Raw genomic sequence first — 22237 nt, 5'->3', positions numbered from 1 at the left:
ATGGTAGTGGTGAAGGAAATTTGTTGATGTAATTCAGGCCCCAAGTCAGTTGGTTTTGAGTTAATAAAAAAATGGAGATTATTCCAAGGGGGTGGGAGTGGGAGTGGGTGGGTGATGGAGTCTCACTTACTCAAGTAAAAGGCCTTAAAAGAATCTTTCCTGAAGAGAGATGCATTCCTGCTGGTCTTGAAGAGGCAAAAAGCCATGTTATGAAATGCTTATGGAGAGGCATGGGCTCCAGGAGCTAATGGGCTCAGTCCTACAATCACAAGTAACTGAATTCTGCCACCACTTCTATGAGCTTTGAAGAGGATCCTGAACTCCAGATGAGCAAGCCGCCTGGCTGACATCTTGACTGAAGTCTTGTGAGACCCAGCTAAGCTGTGCTTGGACTCCTGCCCCATGGAAACGTTGAGATAACAAATGTATGTTGTTTTAAGCTGCAAAGTTTGTGGTCACTTGTTATGTAGCATTAGAAAACAAATATACTATCTGTGTTGAATTCTAGTGAACTATTTGAACAAGTTTCCTAGGAGAAATGTGGGAGATTTCCTTATTTTTCTATGGCCCAAATTAAATTTGGAGTCATCCTTTCTTTAAAAGTTGGAATTTGGCTGTGTATCCTTCTTGCCCAGGTGTCCTTTACAACCTTTGGGCCTCTTTCCAGATTCTTCTATGGTTCTTGTCTATTCAAGTTTTCATCTTCTTCTTTGGGTTCATTTTGACAATTTCTGTTTTGTTAGGAAATCACCCAATTCTGGTAGGGTTTCCCAATTTGTTTTTTGCTACAAAGTTGTATACATTATTTCATATATATTTTTGGTCACTTCTGATTCTGTGATTGTCTTCTTTTGCTCTTTTTCTTAATCAGGTTTACCAGGTGTTGTGTTCATTAGTCTTTTAAAAAAATATCCAGCATTTTGGGGGTGGGCCATTTGTTTATTCTATTGTTTTCCTATATAACTGGTTTCAGTTCTTACCTTTTTATCTTCCTAGCTTCCTGGTTAGATTTGTTAGTTTTTTAATAATATTACTTGGGTAAGTTAATGTTTTTTTAATTTAATTTTTATTTTTGGCTGCGCTGGGTCTTTGTTGCTTTCTCTAACTGTGGCAAGTGGGGGCTACTCTTCACTGCGGTGCTCAGGGTTCTCCTTGCGGTGCTGTCTCTTGTTGGGTAGCAATTTGGATATAAACCCTGTATATATAATCTCTCCTGTAAATATTTCAGTATATATTCTAGAAGATAAGGATCTAACAAAATAACAATGTCCATATCATACCTAAAATGTATAATTCTTTAATATCATCATCATTGTTCAAAAGGGTCTACTCTAGTAGAGTTGGGGGGACAAGCACAGAGCCAAGTTCAAGCTGCCATCTTCCCAGAGTCCTTCCTGCTGTAAGGGCATGGCTTTCAAATTGACTATGAATTCACAGAAACACGTTTGACATTGCATTCCAATGCACAGATATTGACATGTATAACTGAAACAAACATTTCACAAAACAATACTTATAGTTACCATATTGGCTGTCTGCTCTCTCCCTTCCCTTTTCCTCTCTCTCCTCGTCCTTCCTCCTTCCTGTCTCTCTTTCTCAACTACTAAATGTTGGCTGCAACCTACTAAGCTGATTTCACATTACACTATATTTCACATTACACTATAGCTCTGTTATCTGCACTTCAAAGAACAATCCTATAAAGCAAATATCTAAGTATTAACTGAAAAGGGGTACCTCCTTGGCAGCCCAGTGGTTAAAACTCTGTGATTCTATGGCAGGTGGCATGGGATTGGTCCCTGATCAGGGAACTAACATCCCACATGCTTCGTGGTATGGCCAAATACAAATAACGAAATAGTTTAAAGATTAACTGAAAAGGTTTGAGATGAGTTTCAGATACCTCTTCTGAAAGGAGGGGCAGAGAACTAGCATTTTATCTGCTCTGTGCCTGGTGTCACTCGTCAGACCGCTACATGTTCATTCACATCCTGAATCTCTCGCTTATCTGTACTCTTTGCAATTCTTAATTTGCTAGACCGTTCTAGCAACATGGACTTAATTGTAAGTATACTGAAACTGTCTATGTATAGAGTCAGTATGAAATATCTGAGATCCCACCGCCATTTTCTTCTGTTAGGAAGTATACCTGTCTCCCTGACCATTTTTGCTTGGAATTTCAATATCTGCTTTGAACGATAGGCACATTTCTTATCTATACACTTAGCAAAAATGTGAACCACTGGCATTTTCCTGAGGTACTAAAGACTGAGAATTTGATCAAGAAGTAGAAACAATTCCAAAGGTCAAAACAATAGCATTTATCTCTCTGAAGATAAATTCTGCTGATAGCAGCCTTCTCTTTAGAAACCTTAACTATAACCTTGAGGTTCAAGTGAAGCAAATAAACAGCTAGCAAACCAAATTTTGTGAAAAAATGAACCCCTTCAACATTAGCAAGCACAATTAAGACCTTGCCACATCCATCTTATGTGATGATACTCTATTTAGCACATATTTAATACACTTCAGTAAGCCAGTTCCTTGTTTTTTGACCTTCAAAGAACTGAGAGACACTCATTTTGTGTAACTTAAAAGAGCTTTATTCAGTACATAATCTTCATACAGTTCAACAAATTATAAAAGCTCTTTGTAAGATTTTACCCATAGGATATTAAGTACAGAAAATGAATTGCCACAAGAAAGTAAGCCTCTCTCTCATTTTCAAAGCTTTTTCCCATGAACAAACAAGCACTCTCTTTTATGCCAAAAGGTTGTTGTATATAACGCACTTAGGAGCATACTGGCCAAGTTATATAATCTGAGAACATTTTGTCTTCCTATTAATTCCAAGGTTTAAACGAAAATTTAAAAATGGAATATTTCTGTGTTACTTTAGGTTAAGTTTTGGCCAAAGATGAGCTAAAATTGTTACAAGGTTCATGTGGAATAAGAATAAACATTTTTAGTTAGTTTTAAAGATGCAGGCCAGATGAAACATTGGTCTGCAGTATCTACATATGCCCTTGAAATCACCAGCCTCAACCAAACACATACAAAGACACGCACACTCACATAAACACATTTGTCTAGTTGATCTCGGTGAGGTCAAGAAAATCACCTTTAAGTGGACAACAAATGACGCAGATAACACCTAACTGTGGTCCTGGCTAATATATCTGAAATGAATTCCTACTTTTAAGTCTATAATAAAGTGACCGGAACCTTTCAACTGTAGTAGATCAGTCACTGTGATCAGCATCAGCAGCTAGTCATTTAATGAAGATAAGTAGGTCAAAGCAGGGAATCGTAACTTCACATGTATAATTTGTATATTCATTTGCTCATCTTTTGATGTAAAGCTGAGACGTTTCCTTTGCATAAGGGCCCAATGACTGTGAGAATCCCAGGGACGGGGGAGCCTGGTGGGCTGATGTCTATGGGGTCACACAGAGTTGGACACGACTGAAGTGACTTAGCAGTAGCAGCCAATGACTGTGGTTTTATTCTTGAATAAATCATACCAATAACATGCTTTGGGTACATTTTAATATCTTCTGATCAGTCTAGATTTTTTTAAAGGTGAAATGAGGACTAAAATAAATAAATCTGTGAAGCAATCTAAGCTCATAAATTTTCTTGAATTTTAAGTACTCCCAATATTTTATAATTTTCCCAAACACAATTAATTTAAAAGCAGTTTTTACTAGTGGTAACGTTTATCAAATATGATCAAAGCATTCTAGCTAACTTTCACAGAAATAATCCTTTTGTTTTAGATCGAAATGTCCTGGATTTATGTTCAATCGTGTATTTACAACAGGAAGTAGAGCATGCACAGACAAGCAGAGAACTCCAAGGAGGGAGCTGAGGCCTGTGAGAACAGAGCAGCGGGGAGCAGCCCCCCGTGGCGCTGGGTGGCAGTCAGCTTACATGACGATGGAAACCATGAAGGGATCTGGTGAGTTGTGTACGTAAAGGATAATAAGAGCACTTACTGTACTTAGAGTTTCTTTTGAATGCTAACTCTGAAGCAAAATCAAGTGGTATTTCTATGCATAAAATACAGCCGTAATTTGAGGTCATTATCAAATATTAGCACAGCCACGGAGATCCGTGTGGAAGGGACCCTGGGCTACAGGTCACTTGCTCTGGCTAGGCAGAGAGCCAGGAGTCTGCCGCATTCCTCTCTTTCCTCCTGTGTACTCCAAGGAGAGGGTCATAAAAGAGAAAACTGAGGAGCACTAAAATATTTAACATGATTCACTGAGAGATTTGGTCATCAGGAAATAAAAACGTCTACTATACATGGTCACAGTGTTTTGGAAAGAGTGTATGTATGGATTCTGTCTTGCAAGATTTCTTGGCACTTTATATTTTTCACTAAAGACTGAACACTAAGTGTTTTGGCAACAGATGGCACCTAAACCATGAAAAAAAGATTACTGTGTGCCATCAACGCAGTGATGATAAGCATAAAAATTTAAGTACGCGTGTCTAGTATACTGAAACTCCAAATACCCAAATGTGTAGATTATAATAATACATATAGAAATATTTAAAATAAATCAAAATATTTCTGAGAAGGTAATAGGGGGTTTTAAAAACGTAACTAGATAGTCTAACATACTGTACCTTACATGTGCTTGGTTTCAACTAGAGTAAGGCACTCACTGAAGAACGGACTGACCCATGCTGTCAGCTACAATAGGCATGCATCATTACAAAATCAAAGTTTTAGTACTGATTAAAATGTTTCATTATTGTATTATCCTAAACTGCCGTGGTCTCCAACCCTATTAAGGGATATAAGACATAATTCAGGAGTTTCAATTGCATAATTTAATAACCCAGCTACTGGCAATTTTTTATTTAAATAAGTTGTGATAAAAGCCAAGTGTCCTTGAGTCCAACATGACAGTGTAAAATTTCTTTCTGAATATTGCTTAATAAGTAGTAGGTGAATAAAAAATCATTTGGACATATGATACATCCATCTTCATGCCTACAGCGATTTACTTTAATACGATTGTGAGGAGAAACATTTAAATCATTTCCAACTGGCATGAGAGATGAAAGTTAATCTCATTAGCCATCTTGATTTAGTTGAAAACACAATATGCTTTTATCAGCAACTTCTTTACATGTCCCTATCATTAGAAATTAATTATAAAAGCAATTATCAAAAACTTTGAGCAGGTACAAGGTACACATGATCCTCTTCATTGTTGTTTACAAGTAAGCATGACTTAGAGGCACTTGGTTACCTTTGAGTAAGAAAAAGAACAACCTATCAAGGGCCCTTGCAGTAAGATTGGAGACCACAAATCAAACCTAGTATGAAAATGCTTTCTGCCAAAAATATCATAGTTGTAAGTTAGTTAAGATACAACATTTAAAAAATAGTAAGACTTTGCAAGGTTCTAGGCTGTAAAAAATACAAAGGCTAAAAACAAAGAGTTTACAAAATCTTGCAAACCCAGTAAATTTGAATGAGTAAGAAATAAAGAAAAATTTTCTTACTTACAGGATAGGTTAAATAGTATCAACAGGTTTTAAAATAATAACACTAAACAGTGACAAATTCGACTCAGCTACGTAACATTGATGCTGCTTTAAGGACTTACAGTACGGAATTTGTAACCCTTTTCTGTGTCCAGCATTAAAAGACGCATGCACGTGCTCATGTACACACATGCACACAGACACACACTGCTGAAGTGCTACCCATTACATTGCAGACACAGCACAACGAAAATTTAGATATATACGAAGGCCTAACATGATCTTTCTTTAAATAGTAAAAGCATGACAAATGGAAAACATTATAAAATTTTTAGGTGAAACAGGACAATAAAGAGCTTTTTAAAAAGTCACCAGTTGGTCTTCACTGGTGAAATAATATTAAATAACTTAATTATGCATTTCCTCAATTCAATTCAACTATAGCTGTTTTAAGTCAATTAAAAATTAGAAGTATTTCAAATCCTGAACAGGCTTTGGATTTACAACAGGATATGCAACTGTTCCGGGCTCCCTAGGTGGCGCCAGTGGTAAAGAACCCACCTGCCAATGCAGGAGACATAAGAGATGCAGGTTTAATCACTGGGTCGGTAAGATCCCCTGGAGGAAGGCATGGCAACCCACTTCAGTATTCTTGCCTGGAGAATCCCATGGACAGAAGAGCCTGGTGGGCTACAGTCCATATGGTTGCAAAGAGTCAGACACAACTGAAGTGACTCAGCATGCACACACGCATGCAACTGTTCAGGCTTCCTATAGAACACTTAATTGTTCTACCCAACAACAAACTTCTAGATCACTTTTAGAAAGTGGAAACATTTAGGCTAAAGAACATTCATGAAACAGGACAAAGACTGAAGCTTGTATAAGATACTTTCAAAGATGGTAATGCTTGTGTAAACATTTGTAGACTTAATCATATCACAGCTTTAAGGTTCGGGCTACCTAATTACATATGAAACATCATCTGAGTTTCATTATGATGGAGTTTCACGTATCAAAAATAGAGATTGAATAGAAAGCTCTGTTACTTGTTTCTGGATAGCTTGTAAACGTGGAATGTTTTGTTCTGGAACACTCTAGTGAAGTATGCTGTGTAGCTGGGCAGGTTTTTTTTAATCTCTTCACAGAAGCGAGGGTGGCCTGCAAGTTTCAAATCAGGATCGTTCTCTCCTGGGCCGTCCATCATCTAAAGCCAAAACAAAACCAAATACAATTTGGAAAAAAAAATCGTATTTACAAGCCAAACATAAGTAGGAATAGGGACTGAGTTTCTTTAAGAATGATATGCTAGTGAACTTAAATTGAATGATGTCAATGTCACCTGCTGCTTGGAGATCATCCGGTTCATCCTTTTTCCCTTTGGAAGTGTGACCCGGGGCTGAAGAGGAGAGTTCTGTGTCCAACAGTGCTTGCCTTTAATGGTAAAGCTAGAACTAGAACTTGGATCTCCTTGTCCTGAGGAACACACTACACTGTTCCTCTCACAAAAATCAAATACAAGAGAAGAATTTCTATGACCAGAGAAAGCTTTTCAACTCATTAGATGGCCTTGTTAGAAAAAGTTACGAAAGTTACCCACGAAGCAAAATTTAAATGCAGGTGTTTGGTCTGTACCTTCTCGGAATTCAAGACAGTTATGGACAGTTATTTTCCTTGGGCAAAAATCAAATATTCCTTTTTCTTCCCTCGGCTTTATTGAAGCATAACTGACAAATTATATATATTTAAGGCATATAATTGATGCTTTGTTACACATAAACATGGGGAAATCAGGACCACAATCAGTGGGTCAGGACATCTGTGTTGGTCAGCCTTTATAAGATAAGTAAGTTCTGGTGACCTGAATGCACAGCATGGCGACGAGTGTTAATCCTGTGCTCTACACTTGAAATCTGCTAAAAGTAGATCGTTAAGTGTTCAGAATCTCAAATTCTGTAGTGAAGTTTTTTAAGAGTTAGACTAGATTTATCACCCCCCCCCAATCTAGAAATATCTATCAGCTTTTATTTTTTTTTATTTTTTATTTTTTTGGTGTCAGCAATCCAATTTATTGATTATGTCCTTAGTGAGGTGGAGGGAGGAAGGGCCACGTCCTCCTACTGCAGACCTTTGATCATCTTGACGGCTTCTGCTCTCTCCTGTCCCTTCAGCCCTGCCTTGGTTTCCCCACTGAGAAGGGAGGGGCTTCTGCTGTCCTATGTGCCTCTATCAGCTTTTAATACAGCCCCAATAATTACAGCAAACACCACTTCTAAAGGGTGAAAATCTTCTGTTTGCTCTATCTGGCACAGCTCCAAAAATATTTTCCCTCAGAAGGGAGAAAAGAGAAGTAGCTTGTTTTCCTGCTCTGGAGCGTAAGCTTGGCCGTAGAAAGCCATCTCTGTGGAAGTGTGTTAGAGGATGGAAAGGGACACCCAACGGGAGAGCAGGGAAGGAAATGAGATTCTGTCGTGGGTGGGGGCGGGGTGGGGGGAGGGCACAGGGGTGGCAGCGATGTGGGCATGGGGCACTGCAGTCATTTTGAACGAGCCAAAATGATGGTTTGGAGAAGCGGTTTTAAAAGGCTGAGGTTTCTTTTTTCACTTCTGAAGCAAGATCGTAAAAAAAAAAAAAAATTCTACGCAGAGCATGACACAAACCAGGTGAAGACAAAGTTGCTTTATTTGGTGTGAAGCTGGGGACTAGAGCCCCACTCCTATCTCTCCTGCTGTCCAGCTCCCGTGGCAAGTATCTAATATGCCAAGGTAGGAATTCTGCAGAACACAGCAGATGAATGCTTCATCTATCGTGCAATTCTGCAGACACTCGGTCTAAAGGCTGTTACGTTCCTCAGGACTCACCCTGGACCCTCTCCTCCCCGGGAGATGCCCTGTGTGTGCTGGCTGGCATGCTTACGTGTCCATTGGCGACGTCCAGCAGGTCCCGCAGCCGGCAGCCCCGGCGGTGCCTGCGCTCGTAGCAGATGCTGTCTTCCAGGATCACGTAGTCAGTGCCAAACGACCTCAGCAGGGCATGCACTTCCTCTGGGGCCCTCTTTGCATATATCTGATAAACCTTCAAAAGGAGATAAAAAGTGGAATAGGGCAAAATACCAGTTAACCGCTGGGGAAGCTAGTCAAGGACTATCTACGGATGTAACTTCCCCCAGGGGCGAGTCTAATTGCAGCCACCTATCTCCCTCACCTCTTCCCATGCAGGTCATCTCATTCACCTACATTCCTGGGGTGTGTGGAACATTTCAAAACAAGAAAATTGTTGGCAAGGGGGAGACTGAGTCATGCTGAATATATTTGGATTTATACACCAAAGAGATCTGGATTGAGAATGTATTACCTTGAGTTATGAATATATTCATTAGCAGATCTTGATTCTAAGACTGCTTCACCAAGGTAAAGAATGAGGCGAAGTGAAAGTCGCTCAGTCCTGTCCGACTCTTTGCGACCCCGTGGACTGCAGCCCGCCAGGCTCCTCTGTCCATGGAATTCTCCAGGCAAGAATACTGGAGTGGGTTGCCATTCCCTTCTCCAAGGTAAATAATGTGATTTAGTAAATAAGGCACGACCTCTCCCTTTGAAAAGGGGACCTTCAGACTAAGGAGTGGAGGAGACTTTGGAGCTGCAGATGCGTGTAAGGAGACCCAGCCTCTGATGATGGCAGTTGGGGAACAGGACCCTCACAGGGTCCCTGGACCCGGGCAGGGGAGCACCCATCCTCTACTGCTGCTCTGCTGCACTCGGCTTGACCGGCAGACCCTCCACTTTCTCTCTCGTCTTTCCTGGAGGGAGAGCAACGTGCAGTGCTCAGGGGCACCAGTAGAAGGTGTCTTCCCAGCCACTGCCAGCTTCACTGAAGTCCTGTCTCCTAGGACTTGGCGGGGTGGGGGCGGGGGGAGGTGGATGGGGTGTGCATGGGGAGGGCGTGGTAATGAAGAGAGCTGCTGCTTCCTGTGCCGCCCACTGATTTCTCATATGTCTCTGACTTAGGAGACTGGGTTCTGACAACCTCGGTCAGCGTGTCTGGACGGACGCTGAAATGGTACAGGGTATCTGTACTGCTAACACTGTTAGGTTAATCCTACCTACAGTCCAGCACCAGCCTCAGAGTAAGGCATTTCAGGAATTTGAAGGTCATGACTGAGGAGGGCACTGGGACCTTCAGGACATCAATTTTTAGGGCATAAAACAGCACTGAGGTAGAGACTGGATCTTGGAGAGGATGAAACACAGCACTCTCATCTCTCGAGTCAAAGCGGTGGCCACCTCCTGGCTGAACTCTGCATTTTGGTGAGCCAGGCACCTTCCCCTCTTCCTCGAGCTAACCTGGGGCTATCTGGAACATTTGGGCCAGTGGGAAAATTCCCATTTTAGCTGAAATCAGACTGTTCTCTTTAAAATGGAGGAGTTAGTAAAAATCATTTGCTTTTAGGCTAGTTATTAATAAACCTCATCCCCCCCCAAAAGACTTTTCAACAGACCTTCAGCCACCACCAAGATTATGAAGTGACTGACAAGAAACACTGAAAAGTCTGGAACCCCTGTTGGTAAGGACTAAGACAGGCAGCCTTCTGTAGCACTGACCGGAATGTAAAGTTGGTGTAATTCATACAGACTTAGTAATTCTATCTCAATAAAAATGCCCATACCCTGTGACCCAGCAACTTCACTTCCAAGAATCTGATGCACACTTGTACCTGTGCAGAGTGAGTTCTATACAAGTATGTTATTTGAAACACTGTTCATGGAATTGCAGAAGACAGGCAAACAACCTAAATGGTTAAATAAAATTTGCTATTTCCAAGTAACAAAATATTAGGCAGCTTCAAAAATTGCAAGGAAGCTGTTGAAAAACCAATATGGAACAATCTCCAAAATATATTATGTGCCCAAAAAAGGAAGATGTAGTAGGTTAGTTCTTTTGTTTAAAAAAAAAAAAGGAGGGAAAAGAATATGAATTTACATGTATATATACACACACACACATTTGTACATACATAAAATTGCTGGTAATGTTATTTGCCTCCTGGGAGAGGAACTGCTAGTTGAAAAACAGTGTTGGGATGGAGACTTTTCTCTATGTTCTCTTTTGCATGTTCTTAACTTCTTAACTGTGTGCTGCCCCTCTACATACATACACACACACACACACACACACACACACACACACACACACACACACACTCACACTCACTCACTCACTCACTCACTCACTAGAAATGGCCCATAAACACTGTGACCAGCGCGGCTTGCCCCCTTTCCCTCCTCGCTCCAGTTCCAGGCTCCGAGGGCTCCATCCTCAAACATTCTGCCCTAAACATCTCCAGGTGCACTTCTCCTTGGGTACTCTTCTGACCCGCGAGGAACATAAGGCCTAAACGGCACGCCTTTAATGGACGGGGCAGGTCAAGGTCTAGGCTCCGGAGACGTGAGTCCTGCCAGGCACTTCAGTTGTGCCTTCCCCTCAGGACCCGAAAGACAAGCAGCCGGAGCCCCGGCTTTACCAAACACAAGCCAGCCCATGGCTGCCCCGCGAGGAGGCGGGTGAGGCCCTCACCGCTTTGGTCCGCTCTCTGAGGCTGTTGTCTTCGTAGTGTGGGTGGTTGGTTAAGGTCCGTCCCGTGCACAGCTTGACGCCCGCCAGCAGCTGCATGCTTCCAGCAAACACAGCCTTCCCTGGAGTGTTAGCGCTAAAAGATTTTAAGAGTCTGAATTAACCTCACTGCTAAGACTTCCATGAAGACAATGCCACACACTCAGGATGACCCGGCTGTGTTAAGAAAGGCTATGTATGAGTTGGGAAAAACAAGAGGCTGCTGTGATTCTGATCTGCACTCAAGCTGTTCTATGAAATTTTTCCTATCTGATTTTGACAATGACTGGGAAGTTTCTGATTTACTGTTTTGATGGGTTTACTCTTACAATGAATTGTCTTAGGATGTGGGTACCTCCTGAGTCTTCTAGGCTCAATCCCACAACCCTCTCCTGCTCCTGTTCCCAAGGGACAGCTTCTAACAAGAGGCCTTAGAAGACTGCCAGTGCCTTTTGTATTAAACTTAATTAAATGGGCTGCCTAGAGTAAAACAAATTATAATGCTAGAAACTGCAGCTGGCCATGAGTTGATTCCAAGGGTTTTTGGTTAAAACAAGAAAAAAAGGATCACAGATACTACTATAAATTACTTTTCAGAAAAAAATAATGGCTAAAAACAAAAGAACACGGAAAGAAGATTCTGAACCAGCAGATATCTTATTACTCGGTATGAAGCTATACAACATTTTTGGTGCGAGGCAGAAGTATTTTATGTATTCCTCTCCTTTAGCCCTGATTATGAAAGACTGCATGCATCTTAAGGAGTACAGGACATTCTGATACTAAATTACGGTCTCACTTTCCAGTTATCACCAAGCTGTGATTCTCCGCTTCCCCATAGGGTGTGAGGGACAGCTGGCGGAGGGCCAAGGGAAGACTTCCTGATTGCTGTGATACTGTGAAAGCATGTTTTCCTTTTCCCCCTGGAAAAAAATAATCTTAGTCGTTGATCCAATTCCCTTCCAAAACCTGGGAGCTACCTTCAAATCAATGAGGTGTCATTTTATTGTGAAGAACGTAACAGCTGTTCTACGGACTCTCCTTAATGCAGAATTTCCAGTAAAGGTCCACTTGAATAGTGTGAGATACACTCACCCTTCTTGTGTTAAAAACAAGGAGTTGTGGCTGCTAGGGTGAGTTAAAATGGACATAGTCTTTTTGAGAAGGAGTCTAACTGAAATCATTAAAACTATTGCAGAAAAAGCCAGAGCATACCATTCTCAATGTTTTGGACATCAGGGCAGGAAACTTGCTCTAATGTTCATTCTAAGAGGAGCCTCACTGTATTCATATATTCCATGAGGATGTTCTAACTTATTACATTTTTACGCTAAGACTACAGCATGAACACCACTCAACAAAGGCCTTAGGATGTCTACAAGCAAGGAATTCTACAGCTCAAGCCAAAACACTGACAAATAATATACTTTACAAAAGTGCAATATTTTCTAACAATGACATCTAGTTCACTTGAATTCCAATAACCTTTCTTAAAGTGATAGAATTACAGTGAGCACTCACAGGGAATGACATAGGCTGTACCCTCCCTCATTCCTGTCGGACGCCAGAATGGATTACAAGAGAAAAACTTTTACGTGAACCTGGCTGTGCTTCACAGGATATCATCATTCTGACAACCAGATCCAAGAACACAGGCATAAATACATGTCTGCTCTGTCCCCCGCCCCAAACCAGCAATTTATAAGAAATTCTTGACATGTGTCCCACATGATCAGGGAAATAGGAGGGTTTAAATGAAAAAGGGTAAAGCTGCACAGAGTTCCTTAGTGAAAGATTTTCTAACAATTCAGCTTAATTCAATGAACACTTACTAAATGCTCAGTCTGTGCCACATATACTATGCTGCTCTCATTTATAGAGTATCATAATTGCTAAAGAGAACAGATATGAACAAATGAGATGAAAGAAAATGTCAACATTTTTCCAAATCTGTCTTCTTTCCTTCTGAATACTCTTAACTGGAACAAAACATCCTACTGCAATACCTTATACAAAGAAGATGTCTTTGGGTCCTCTGAACCAAAGAGATTTAGAATGCGGGGAGAAGATGTGTCTGGTCTCCGTGTTTGGCAAAGCATGAGGTCAAGGTGAGAACTCACAGAGACAGAACCATCCTGGTCTGTATAGTCTTACTGAAACGCAGCAGCTGCGCTGACAGTATCCACTCAAATCTTTAGGCTGTCTGAGTATCATCATTTTGAATATGCAACAGGATTCAACATCAGGGAGATGCACAGAGCTGTTTGTAATGTTGGCCAAGATGGCTGACTGGCCTGTTATCTATTCATGGCTAACGAACAAGGCTTCTTTCCCCTTCCTGGGCTATCATCAGAATACTTCAATGAGTTATATAGTTCACAAAGGTTTAAAACGTCAACAATCCTAAACTGCTTGGTGGGGACTTACAAGGTTCTACTTGCTTCAGCCAAAAGTTATTACTGAGAGCCTACTACGTGCTGGGCTGATATGATACCCTGTCTTCAAGCAGCTTACTGGTTGACAGACTCAGCTCCCACCACTGGCAAACACTTCAAAACAAACCCGTAACTAGTCCACCACATACTGACGCCTGCCTTTTGTGGGCCTGCAGCTGTGCTGGAAATGGAACACCTCAGACGCGGCAGGACAGTGGTAAACATGCCTCTCCCCTCTGACAGCACCTGCTGCCCCTGCCGCCCCGCTGGCTACGGTCCCCAAGGCAACTGCAGCCTCACCAGGAGAGCAGGTCATGCCACATGACCGCTTGGAGGAGGTGAGGCTCATTCAACTGTGACAAGATTTTCATGTTTGGCCTCATTAGTAAAAGAGTCAGAAAGTTTAAAAGAAATGTAATCCGTCTCAACTGCAGGTGCTACAATCCTCCGGATTCTTAAAGAGTCTTTCACTAAAGGTTCTTGGTTTCATTTTCAGCAAAATACAAGCACCCTAATGCCTATGAAATGGATTTAGATATAATAATGTCTTTGAAAACGACTGACTTCCAAGCATACTAAAGATGCTGTTTATTCACGGGGTTGTTTGACTTGGTTTTATGTGCTAGCCCTGTGGTAAATCTGGGACATTTAACTGCTCCCTTAAATATTTAATTTTACCCATAAAGCAAATGCAGAAGTAAAACAAGCAAAGTGAAACAAAATGAAAAAAAATCACACGTTTTCTAAACTTTAAAAACCTAGGTTTGCAGTATTTTATGTTTTCTGTGGTAAGCTCAGTGGGCGAAGGGAGCAGGGGTTCTTTGTCTTGACTTAAAATATGCAGCGTGACAGATGGAACGATGGGTATTCTTCCTTCACGGACACTTCTGCTGACACAGTCTGTGGTCTGTGTCTAAAATAGCTAATGTGCTTTTAACCATTGAATGACACTTCTCTATTATAGAAAAACAAAGCAATTTTTACCAATGTTTGAACAAATGATGTATAAAATGAAAGAATAATTTGTTTTTATAGCTCTCTGCCAAGCTCCATAGCAGGCTGCCCAACCTGCAAACAATTTATTCTGTAAGAAATGTCACTAAATAATGACAAGGACTCACAGGTCAAATGGATTTACATTATATAATTTAAATGTCATTCTAGGAAGACCTGATGGCATTTTTGAACAAATAATCTCATTTATTTTTGAAGCTCTAAGCTTCAACAAGTTAATTACTGTTGAACTAATGGGTAAACTGAGCATTATAATATAACGTGTGAGCATTTGCTTTATCTACACTTCAAAAATTTATAGAATTATGCAAATGCCACAAAATGATTCATTAAATATAAAAGAGGCTTATTGGCATTTAAGGTCTGAACTTAACCTACATCATATTTAAAATATACTGTAATTCTTTCTGCTTTGATTGTGAAGGAAGTCTGGTCCATTTTTTCAGGCCCATTGAGAAAATATTGCACATGCAGGCTTCATCACTGGAAAGAAACTATTTCTAGAGAAAATCTCCTATAGCCAAGTAGGTAAAATGTCACACCTCAAAACAGTCTATCTGAATTGCACAGTGTCCAAGAAATGTCTCAGGAGCCAAAAATGAAACACTCTAAGGATACAAAGGAACAAGGAATGAACTACCAATTGCTGTGAGATTTGGCCTTGAAGTAAATGTGCTTTCTAGTCACACACAAAATTTATAAAAGTTCCACCTGGGTTCTGCTGAAAGAGATACTAGAAAGTAAAACAAAAAAGCCAGGTTTTTAATTTTCGTATTCAGGAAGAACATCATTAGCAAAAAGGGGTTAATGTGAACACATACACTTAAATCTAGTGGAATATAGGGCATGCTGCACCTCAGTATAACACGGAAGGTAGGCCACCAGCCCCATGAACACACAGTTGGGGCTGTGGAAGGCATGGAGAGATGACGTCCTAGTTCTCACAGGGAAGACGCTGGGGGCCAGACTGCAACAAAAGGTCCTCACTGATTAAAGAAGAATTTAATCTTCAAGCATCAAGCCCTAGCATCAAGTACATGAGGCAGACTGGGAGATGGTGGTAGCTTCTTCTGAACACTTTGCACAAGGGTTGCCCCTGCTGAAATAGAGAGTCATTTGTCTTTCTGAGTTTCTTCAGGTCACTGTCTCTTGTTCTGACTCATTCTAGAGGCTGAGCAGCCATCCTGCAAGGGAAGCTGTGCCCTGACCCCAAAAGATGCTGTCATGACCACCCTGACAAAGGACAGATGTGAGCATATCACTCTGGCTACCTGAGAACAGAAGCAGACAGGATGGAGAGGAGGCGTCTCTCAGTAACAGTGCTGGGTGGGACCAGAGGCCCAGCTGCTGCCTTCAGGCAATTCCAAACAGGCTTTCAGATACACTCCACGAATCCTTAGCCCACAGCCTTTCCTCCAGCACAGCTCAGACCCAGTAATGTCACGAACACTGTGTGATTAGTCAAGGTAGTAGAGTCAAAGTAGAAGGTCATATTTTACATTTAAAAGCAGAAGAAATCAGGACAGGTTAAATGAATAATAAAGTGTATTTGCTTGTGTTTGGAAATGAAATCTAGACTAGAGCTGATTTAAATGTTGATTTAAACAAATGCATTTTGTGTCTAAACAGACCCTATTTTGACATACATTCATCATCACTTAAGCTTATTTCACAAACATGCCTAGCAGCTATTTTTGCAAAAACAATAATTTAGATTTGAAGACTTTGAAGGGAAAACAGGCAAGATTAGATCACAATGGAACCATTTTTAGGGGAACAATACAAATCCTTCAGTTGCTGAGATCTATAAAAAGTGAAAAGAGTAAGTCTACATACAGGGAGAAGAACTGTTAGTGGAAGGAGAATGTAAGAACAAAGCCCACTTTCCCAAATGCAGACTAAAAGATTATCTTCTTTACACATGGAATAAACTCTCATCCATAATTTTTCAGAACCAGAAATGTTATTTTAAATAACCTCTGTGAGCGAAAGCATGAAAATAAAGGCATTACAATAAGTATATCCAGTCTGACACAGCCAAAGATAACTCCGCTAGAACAAAACCTTAATGACATTACAATTAATTTCTAAAAGACCGGGAAGTGGAGGTGGGATGTTTCTAATGCCAATCCAAGTAGATCCAGAAGGTGTGCCACCTCCAGGACTGTACCCGAGTGGGCACCCTACACCACTCCTACCAGTGGTACAATCTGAAAAACAGAAAACATCAGCCTCACCTTCAGATGCACATGTCAGAAATTTCCAGTTGACTATAGCTAATGCAAAAGTAATTAGCTTTTCTTTATAGGAATAAGCCTTTTTTTTCTTACACAATAAATACTGAAGGAATTATTGTCTGCCATGATGTAAAGTTAAATCAATAAATAAAGATAAAGCACTGCTTCATACTCTCAGCACTGGAAATATATGAAAAATTATACTCACTGCATCTAGTCAAATCCAGTCCAACATTGGGACCAAAGCCACATATATATTTTAGATACAAATCTCTATAAAATCCATGTATTGTACTCAAGAGGCCCAAGCTATCAAACATTTACCATCGCTTAATACACAGCAGTGCTAAACTGTACTGGTTAGTAAACATCAGTCACGAGCAAGTGCCAATATGGCTACTGAAATTCTAAGTGATGGAGACAATACAGCCGATGCTTTCAGAATATGTCACAGAAGATTCGCAACATCTATTTATGTGGAAATAATTACACTGCTGCGTTTTGGTTATAAAATAGGGAAATACAACATTACAGGGCACAGGAATGCTGCTTGGAGTAAAAGAGTTAATTTTTGCTGGTGGGAGGTGGGTTTCATTAACAAAACTTTGAAAAACATGAATCTCATTCTGCTGCTGAATGCTGAGGTGAAGCAACTGTGCAGGCAAAAATAAAAACCAATATAACATGAAAGCATTATGATGTTCGAGGAAGGAAAAGCTCTAGCTTTTGTATTTTAAATTTTCTCTAGGCCTAGTCTTGGGCAATATGATCAGTTAAAATGAAGTCTGCACTGAGCTAGTATGACTCTACTGAACTGTATTTTTTTTACCGTATAATTTTAAAATGATTAACAAGGAAAGAATACTTTATATGTCAGTATTAATAGAAAATTTGAATGCTATTAAAGTGAAAGAAATGCTAAAGATAATACTGGCAGAGAACATAAAACTTGATTTCCACTGCTGTCACTGCTCTGACACATCTTCCGATTCTTTTCCCCTCTCTATACTGGTACTTTCCCTTCTTCACGGGACTGTGGTTAGAGAGAACATTTCTTGAATGGAAAGAAATTATTTTCAAGTATAGAGTTTTAAAGAAAAAACTTGAGAATGAATGTATCTTCATAATTAGATTCAGAAAAAAAAAAAAAAAAAAGACCAAAAACCAAATGAGGCCTACAGTGACTCTTAAAAAGGCACTTTAATTTTTAAAGGTTAAAAAAAAAAATCCTCTTACTTAATCCAGTTCATCAGCTCCACTGTATCTGGATCATAGAATTCTCTCAACTCGGAGAGTTCATCCATCATTCCTGGCCAGAACTGAAATTAAAAACAAAACTAAACAAAAACAAAATCCACCCCCAGGCCCACAGCTATCACTAAAATTAAAGTGAAAAAGGAGAAACTGCATATAACTTCTGAACTAAGTAAACCCAGTAACTGGAATAGAACTCCTTCCCCTCCTTACACTTCTAAGTGTAAAGTGAGACAAAATCTGAGAAAAGTTCCCCAAATCATTTTGAGCTGCAGCTAATCAGAAGTACTGGTGTTGCCAGCTGTAAAAACTGAGCTTTTATTTTACACTAACAAAAAGGCTGTTGTATGTGTGTTAATATCTAGTAAAACATTAATTTGGATATGATAGGAGTGGCAACCATGAGAAAGTTCACAGGATATGAGAAAAATGTGACTAACTAACTCCATGTATTTATCTTTAAATGCAGAATGTACCCTTTGAATACAGAATCTCATTGTACCCTCACAACTCTTCAGGGAGAAAGATGACACAGAAGGCATCATTACCATGAATATCTGTTCTTCATTTTTCCGGTTTAGAGACCTTGGCTCAGAGAGATAGATAACCTGACTTGCTCAGATCAGACTGGCAGAGTCACAACTGGAAACTTTTCATTCTGTGCTATGGTGAGTATATTGTTTGTACTAAAATCTGGACAAATGGTTTGATGAATATTAATATAATTACAGGTACAAAGGGAAAGAAGAATATTTGAAAGAAGGGTGGTCCAGGAAAACCTGGTACATATGAGTACTATCTTTATGCCATGGTGCCTCCTACTCAACTGGAGTTACTTAAGCTATGAAAATATAATGCAAAAATACATGCTGAATCCACTGCTTTTATATTATAACTTGTCTAATTCAACAATTAATTAAATGTTCATTGTTTTATCAAATGGCAGTTACCTAAGAAGACTTGATCATCTAAATACATGTTAGGATGAACTACAGAACTCAAGACCTATATTGAAACAGAAGCCCAATAATAATGTATCTATACTTCATTAATGTAAATAGAAATTTTCTGTTTAAGAACCATTAACTAGAACCAAAGTGGCACCTGACTGGTCTGTGGCTGTTTTTTAAATCCCCATCACTTTCTTATCTTCTTATCATCTCATCTTTGGCCATTTTTACTGCTCATTCATATCTGGTCTCCAGGGTGGGTAAATCAGGAAAATTGTTGGTGATGGAAAATCAGGTGTCTGCACTACTAATCCTAGGTTTCAGAAGAAATGTAATAAAAATTACTGATTAAATGATGACGTTTGTAAGATTTCAATTACCCATTGTCCCTATTAATTTTGATAATAATAGAATACCAACTTCTAAATGATATTTTAATTATTTTGGTATAAAACATTTTGAAACCTGTGAATCAATGATTATCAGATTTTTTTCCTAGTTTGAAAGTTGCTGTTGTTAATTCTGAAAATGTTATAATCTAATAACACAGTCTTACGGCAAACGTCTTAAACGCTGTGTGAAAAAATGCCTAATTAACTAAATGCTGTTGGCTAAATGATCAGCAGTAGTTTGTATGAGACTTCAGATATCCAAATAAGTGAATTAACATGAGGGCAATGATTTTATTAAACTCTTGATTTTTGAGTGGAGACTAGTACATACTTTTCCCTTTAAAAGAGGATTATCCTAAGCAGACATAGAGCAAAATGGGTATTATTAACAAGAAAATTTGAAATCCTCATTACAAGTGCTATGTAAATAAACTTAAATCAGACTTTGAAATATTAGTTCCTATTTCTTACAGATAAATCTGTTCAATAGTTGGAAAACATTCAGTTTCAGGCTAACTGCTAATATGCATAAAATCTTTATTGTCTTTGTGATTTTGTATTTTACACGTTCTGAGAAGCTGAACTATGTAAATGAAACTATACAGTGAAAGCTGGATGCATCAGATTTCTCCTGAAGTCCAATACTGAGAGAGGCCTGGCCACCTGTCTTTGAAAGGATTCTTCAGAATTACTACTATCTGTCCTGTGTGTGTGTGTGTGTGTGTGTCTGTGTGCGTGCACACGCTCACACATACACACACACACACACACACATTCAGTCGTGTCCGACTCTTTGCAACCCTCTGGACTGCAGCCCACCAGGCTCCTCTGTCCATGGGATTTTCTGGGCAAGAATACTGGAGTGGGTTGCCATTTCCTCCTCTCCAGGGGATCTTCCTGACCCAGGGATTGTACCCACGCCTCTTGCGCCTCCTGCATTAGCAGGATTCTTTACCACTGCGCCACCTGGGAAGCCCACTAACTGTCTTACTCAGGATACATCTACAAAGACTTCCTAAGGAAGTGATGGCCTTTTCAGTGCTATCATTGGTTCTTCTCTGGCAATGGTTCTCAAGAGGGGTGGTGTCGGGGGATTCTGCCACGCCGGTAAGGGGACGTTTTGCAGTGTCTACAAATGTTTTTATTTTTGACAGTCACACCTGGAGGTTGGTGCTATTAGCATGTAGTGGGTAGAAGGTAGGGATGCTGCCAAGTGTCCTAGAACGCTCAGGACAGCCCTTAAGTCAAAGAATTATCCGGACAAAGTGCCCACGGTGCTGCCGCTGAGAAGCCATCCTACAGGGGTTTCTTAAGCGTGGGGGTGCAGTAGCACCACCGGGGAGGGCTGGTTAAACCTGGATCCCTGGACCCCACTCCCAGAGCTCCTGATGCGGTGGGTCTAGAGTAGGACCCAAACATCCGTGATTCTAACAAGTTCCCACATGATGCTGATGCTGCCTGTTTATTTCTTCTATTATGTCCTTCCTCAATTTTGTCCAGAACAAGAGACTTTAGTCCTCAAGTAGCTTTTAAAAAAAATCAACAAATGTTCAAATAAATATTTGAGACATCAAGGAACTCAGCCCCACACAGAACAGTGGGAGAAAAGACTGCTGGGGTGTGTGTCCTTAGTGGTGAGTCAAGGATGAAGGTGAGCTGAATCTTTTCTGTGCTCTATGTCTGAGAATCAATGTGTAAAGATAAAGTTACCTCCTTCATCAACACACTTATACTCTGCTTAATCCTTAGTTGTTGCTTTCCAGATGTTTTTAAGAAGTTTCATTTACTTACAGTAGAGCAATAAAATTCCCAGAGGCATGGCGACAGAAATGATCTAGTTCTATGTTTGCCAGTATCTGGGAATTGGCACAGTGGTCTGCCTATAATAGCAAATGTTTTGGTAGACAGGAATATGATAGAACATAATTTTTTGAAATAGTTACAACAGAACTGTTCAATACAGTGATTATCAGACACTTATTCTTAGCCTAAAAACTTTGCTTCAAAAAAATCTTACATGAAAATACAAGCAAATAAACTCAGAAGCTGAGCTGGTAAAGCTGATCTTTTCTGTGGGAGAGTCTCCCCACATCCCACCACCTTCTTTAGCTACCCTCCTAAATCAGAAGCTATACACAGGAGAGTTTGAAATCTACTGTTCTAAAGTCTGAAGAAAAAAACCCTAAACTTAAAATATATATGTTTTTTTTTTCTTTTAAGAGAGGGTAAGAGCTCAATTGGATAAAACCATTCAAGTTCCCTGCCGAGGTAACAATTCAAGTCTCTAAATTTCAAAGATGTGAAAACACAGACTCATGGTTTTTATGGGGGAGTCTCAGAACTGAAACACAGTTAATGCTGTTTCAGAAATCAGTCAACTGAGAATATGAAGAATTTCTTTACTTCCTGCTGAAACTGAAGAACAGATCACAAAGCTAATCTTAGACTGTATTTATATGTGCTCGGTCTTCTTACACAGATGATTTTAAGCATCTAATAAAATGTGTAGGTTAAAGTAAGATGCATTTTAAGATCTTACTCTATCAAAAGCAGGTAATGGGGAAAACTAATTTTTCTCAAAATGGGTCTGAAAACATCTTTATTTTCAGAGTTTGTATCAGCTGAATAGTAAGTCAGAACCAAAATTAATTAGAATAATTAAACTGTAGTATTTTTTGCTGTAATGTTTTTATCTGTTAACCCCCTTTTTGGGAAGTAGATTGCTTTTCCTATCAATGTCAATTGCCATAAGAAACTAAGCAGATACCTGCAAACCACTCTACTTGCCAATGACACTAAAGTACACTGAGTCAAAGCAATTATTCTGCTAAATAAAGACAAGA

The 22237-nt window shown here is 39.8% G+C and overlaps 1 protein-coding gene across 1 annotated transcript in view; it reads right to left on the bottom strand.

The window, feature by feature from the left end:
• Window positions 1-2580: 2580 nt before the first annotated feature.
• DPY19L3 (dpy-19 like C-mannosyltransferase 3) overlaps window positions 2581-22237 on the bottom strand; it is a 74410-nt gene continuing 54753 nt past the window's right edge. Inside the window, exons 16-19 of the mRNA XM_061387885.1 lie at window positions 18035-18117; window positions 11077-11209; window positions 8422-8580; window positions 2581-6712 (exon numbers count right to left, since the gene is read on the bottom strand). Of these exons, the coding sequence (XP_061243869.1) occupies window positions 6551-6712; window positions 8422-8580; window positions 11077-11209; window positions 18035-18117 (537 nt within the window). The 3' untranslated portion in view covers window positions 2581-6550. The remainder of the gene's footprint in view (window positions 6713-8421; window positions 8581-11076; window positions 11210-18034; window positions 18118-22237) is intronic.

This window comes from Bos javanicus, chromosome 18 (genome assembly GCF_032452875.1).
Source record: "Bos javanicus breed banteng chromosome 18, ARS-OSU_banteng_1.0, whole genome shotgun sequence".
Classification (NCBI taxonomy): domain Eukaryota; kingdom Metazoa; phylum Chordata; class Mammalia; order Artiodactyla; family Bovidae; genus Bos; species Bos javanicus.
The sequence above is the reverse complement of the archived record's forward strand: the minus strand, read 5'-3'. Positions and strand labels throughout refer to the sequence as shown.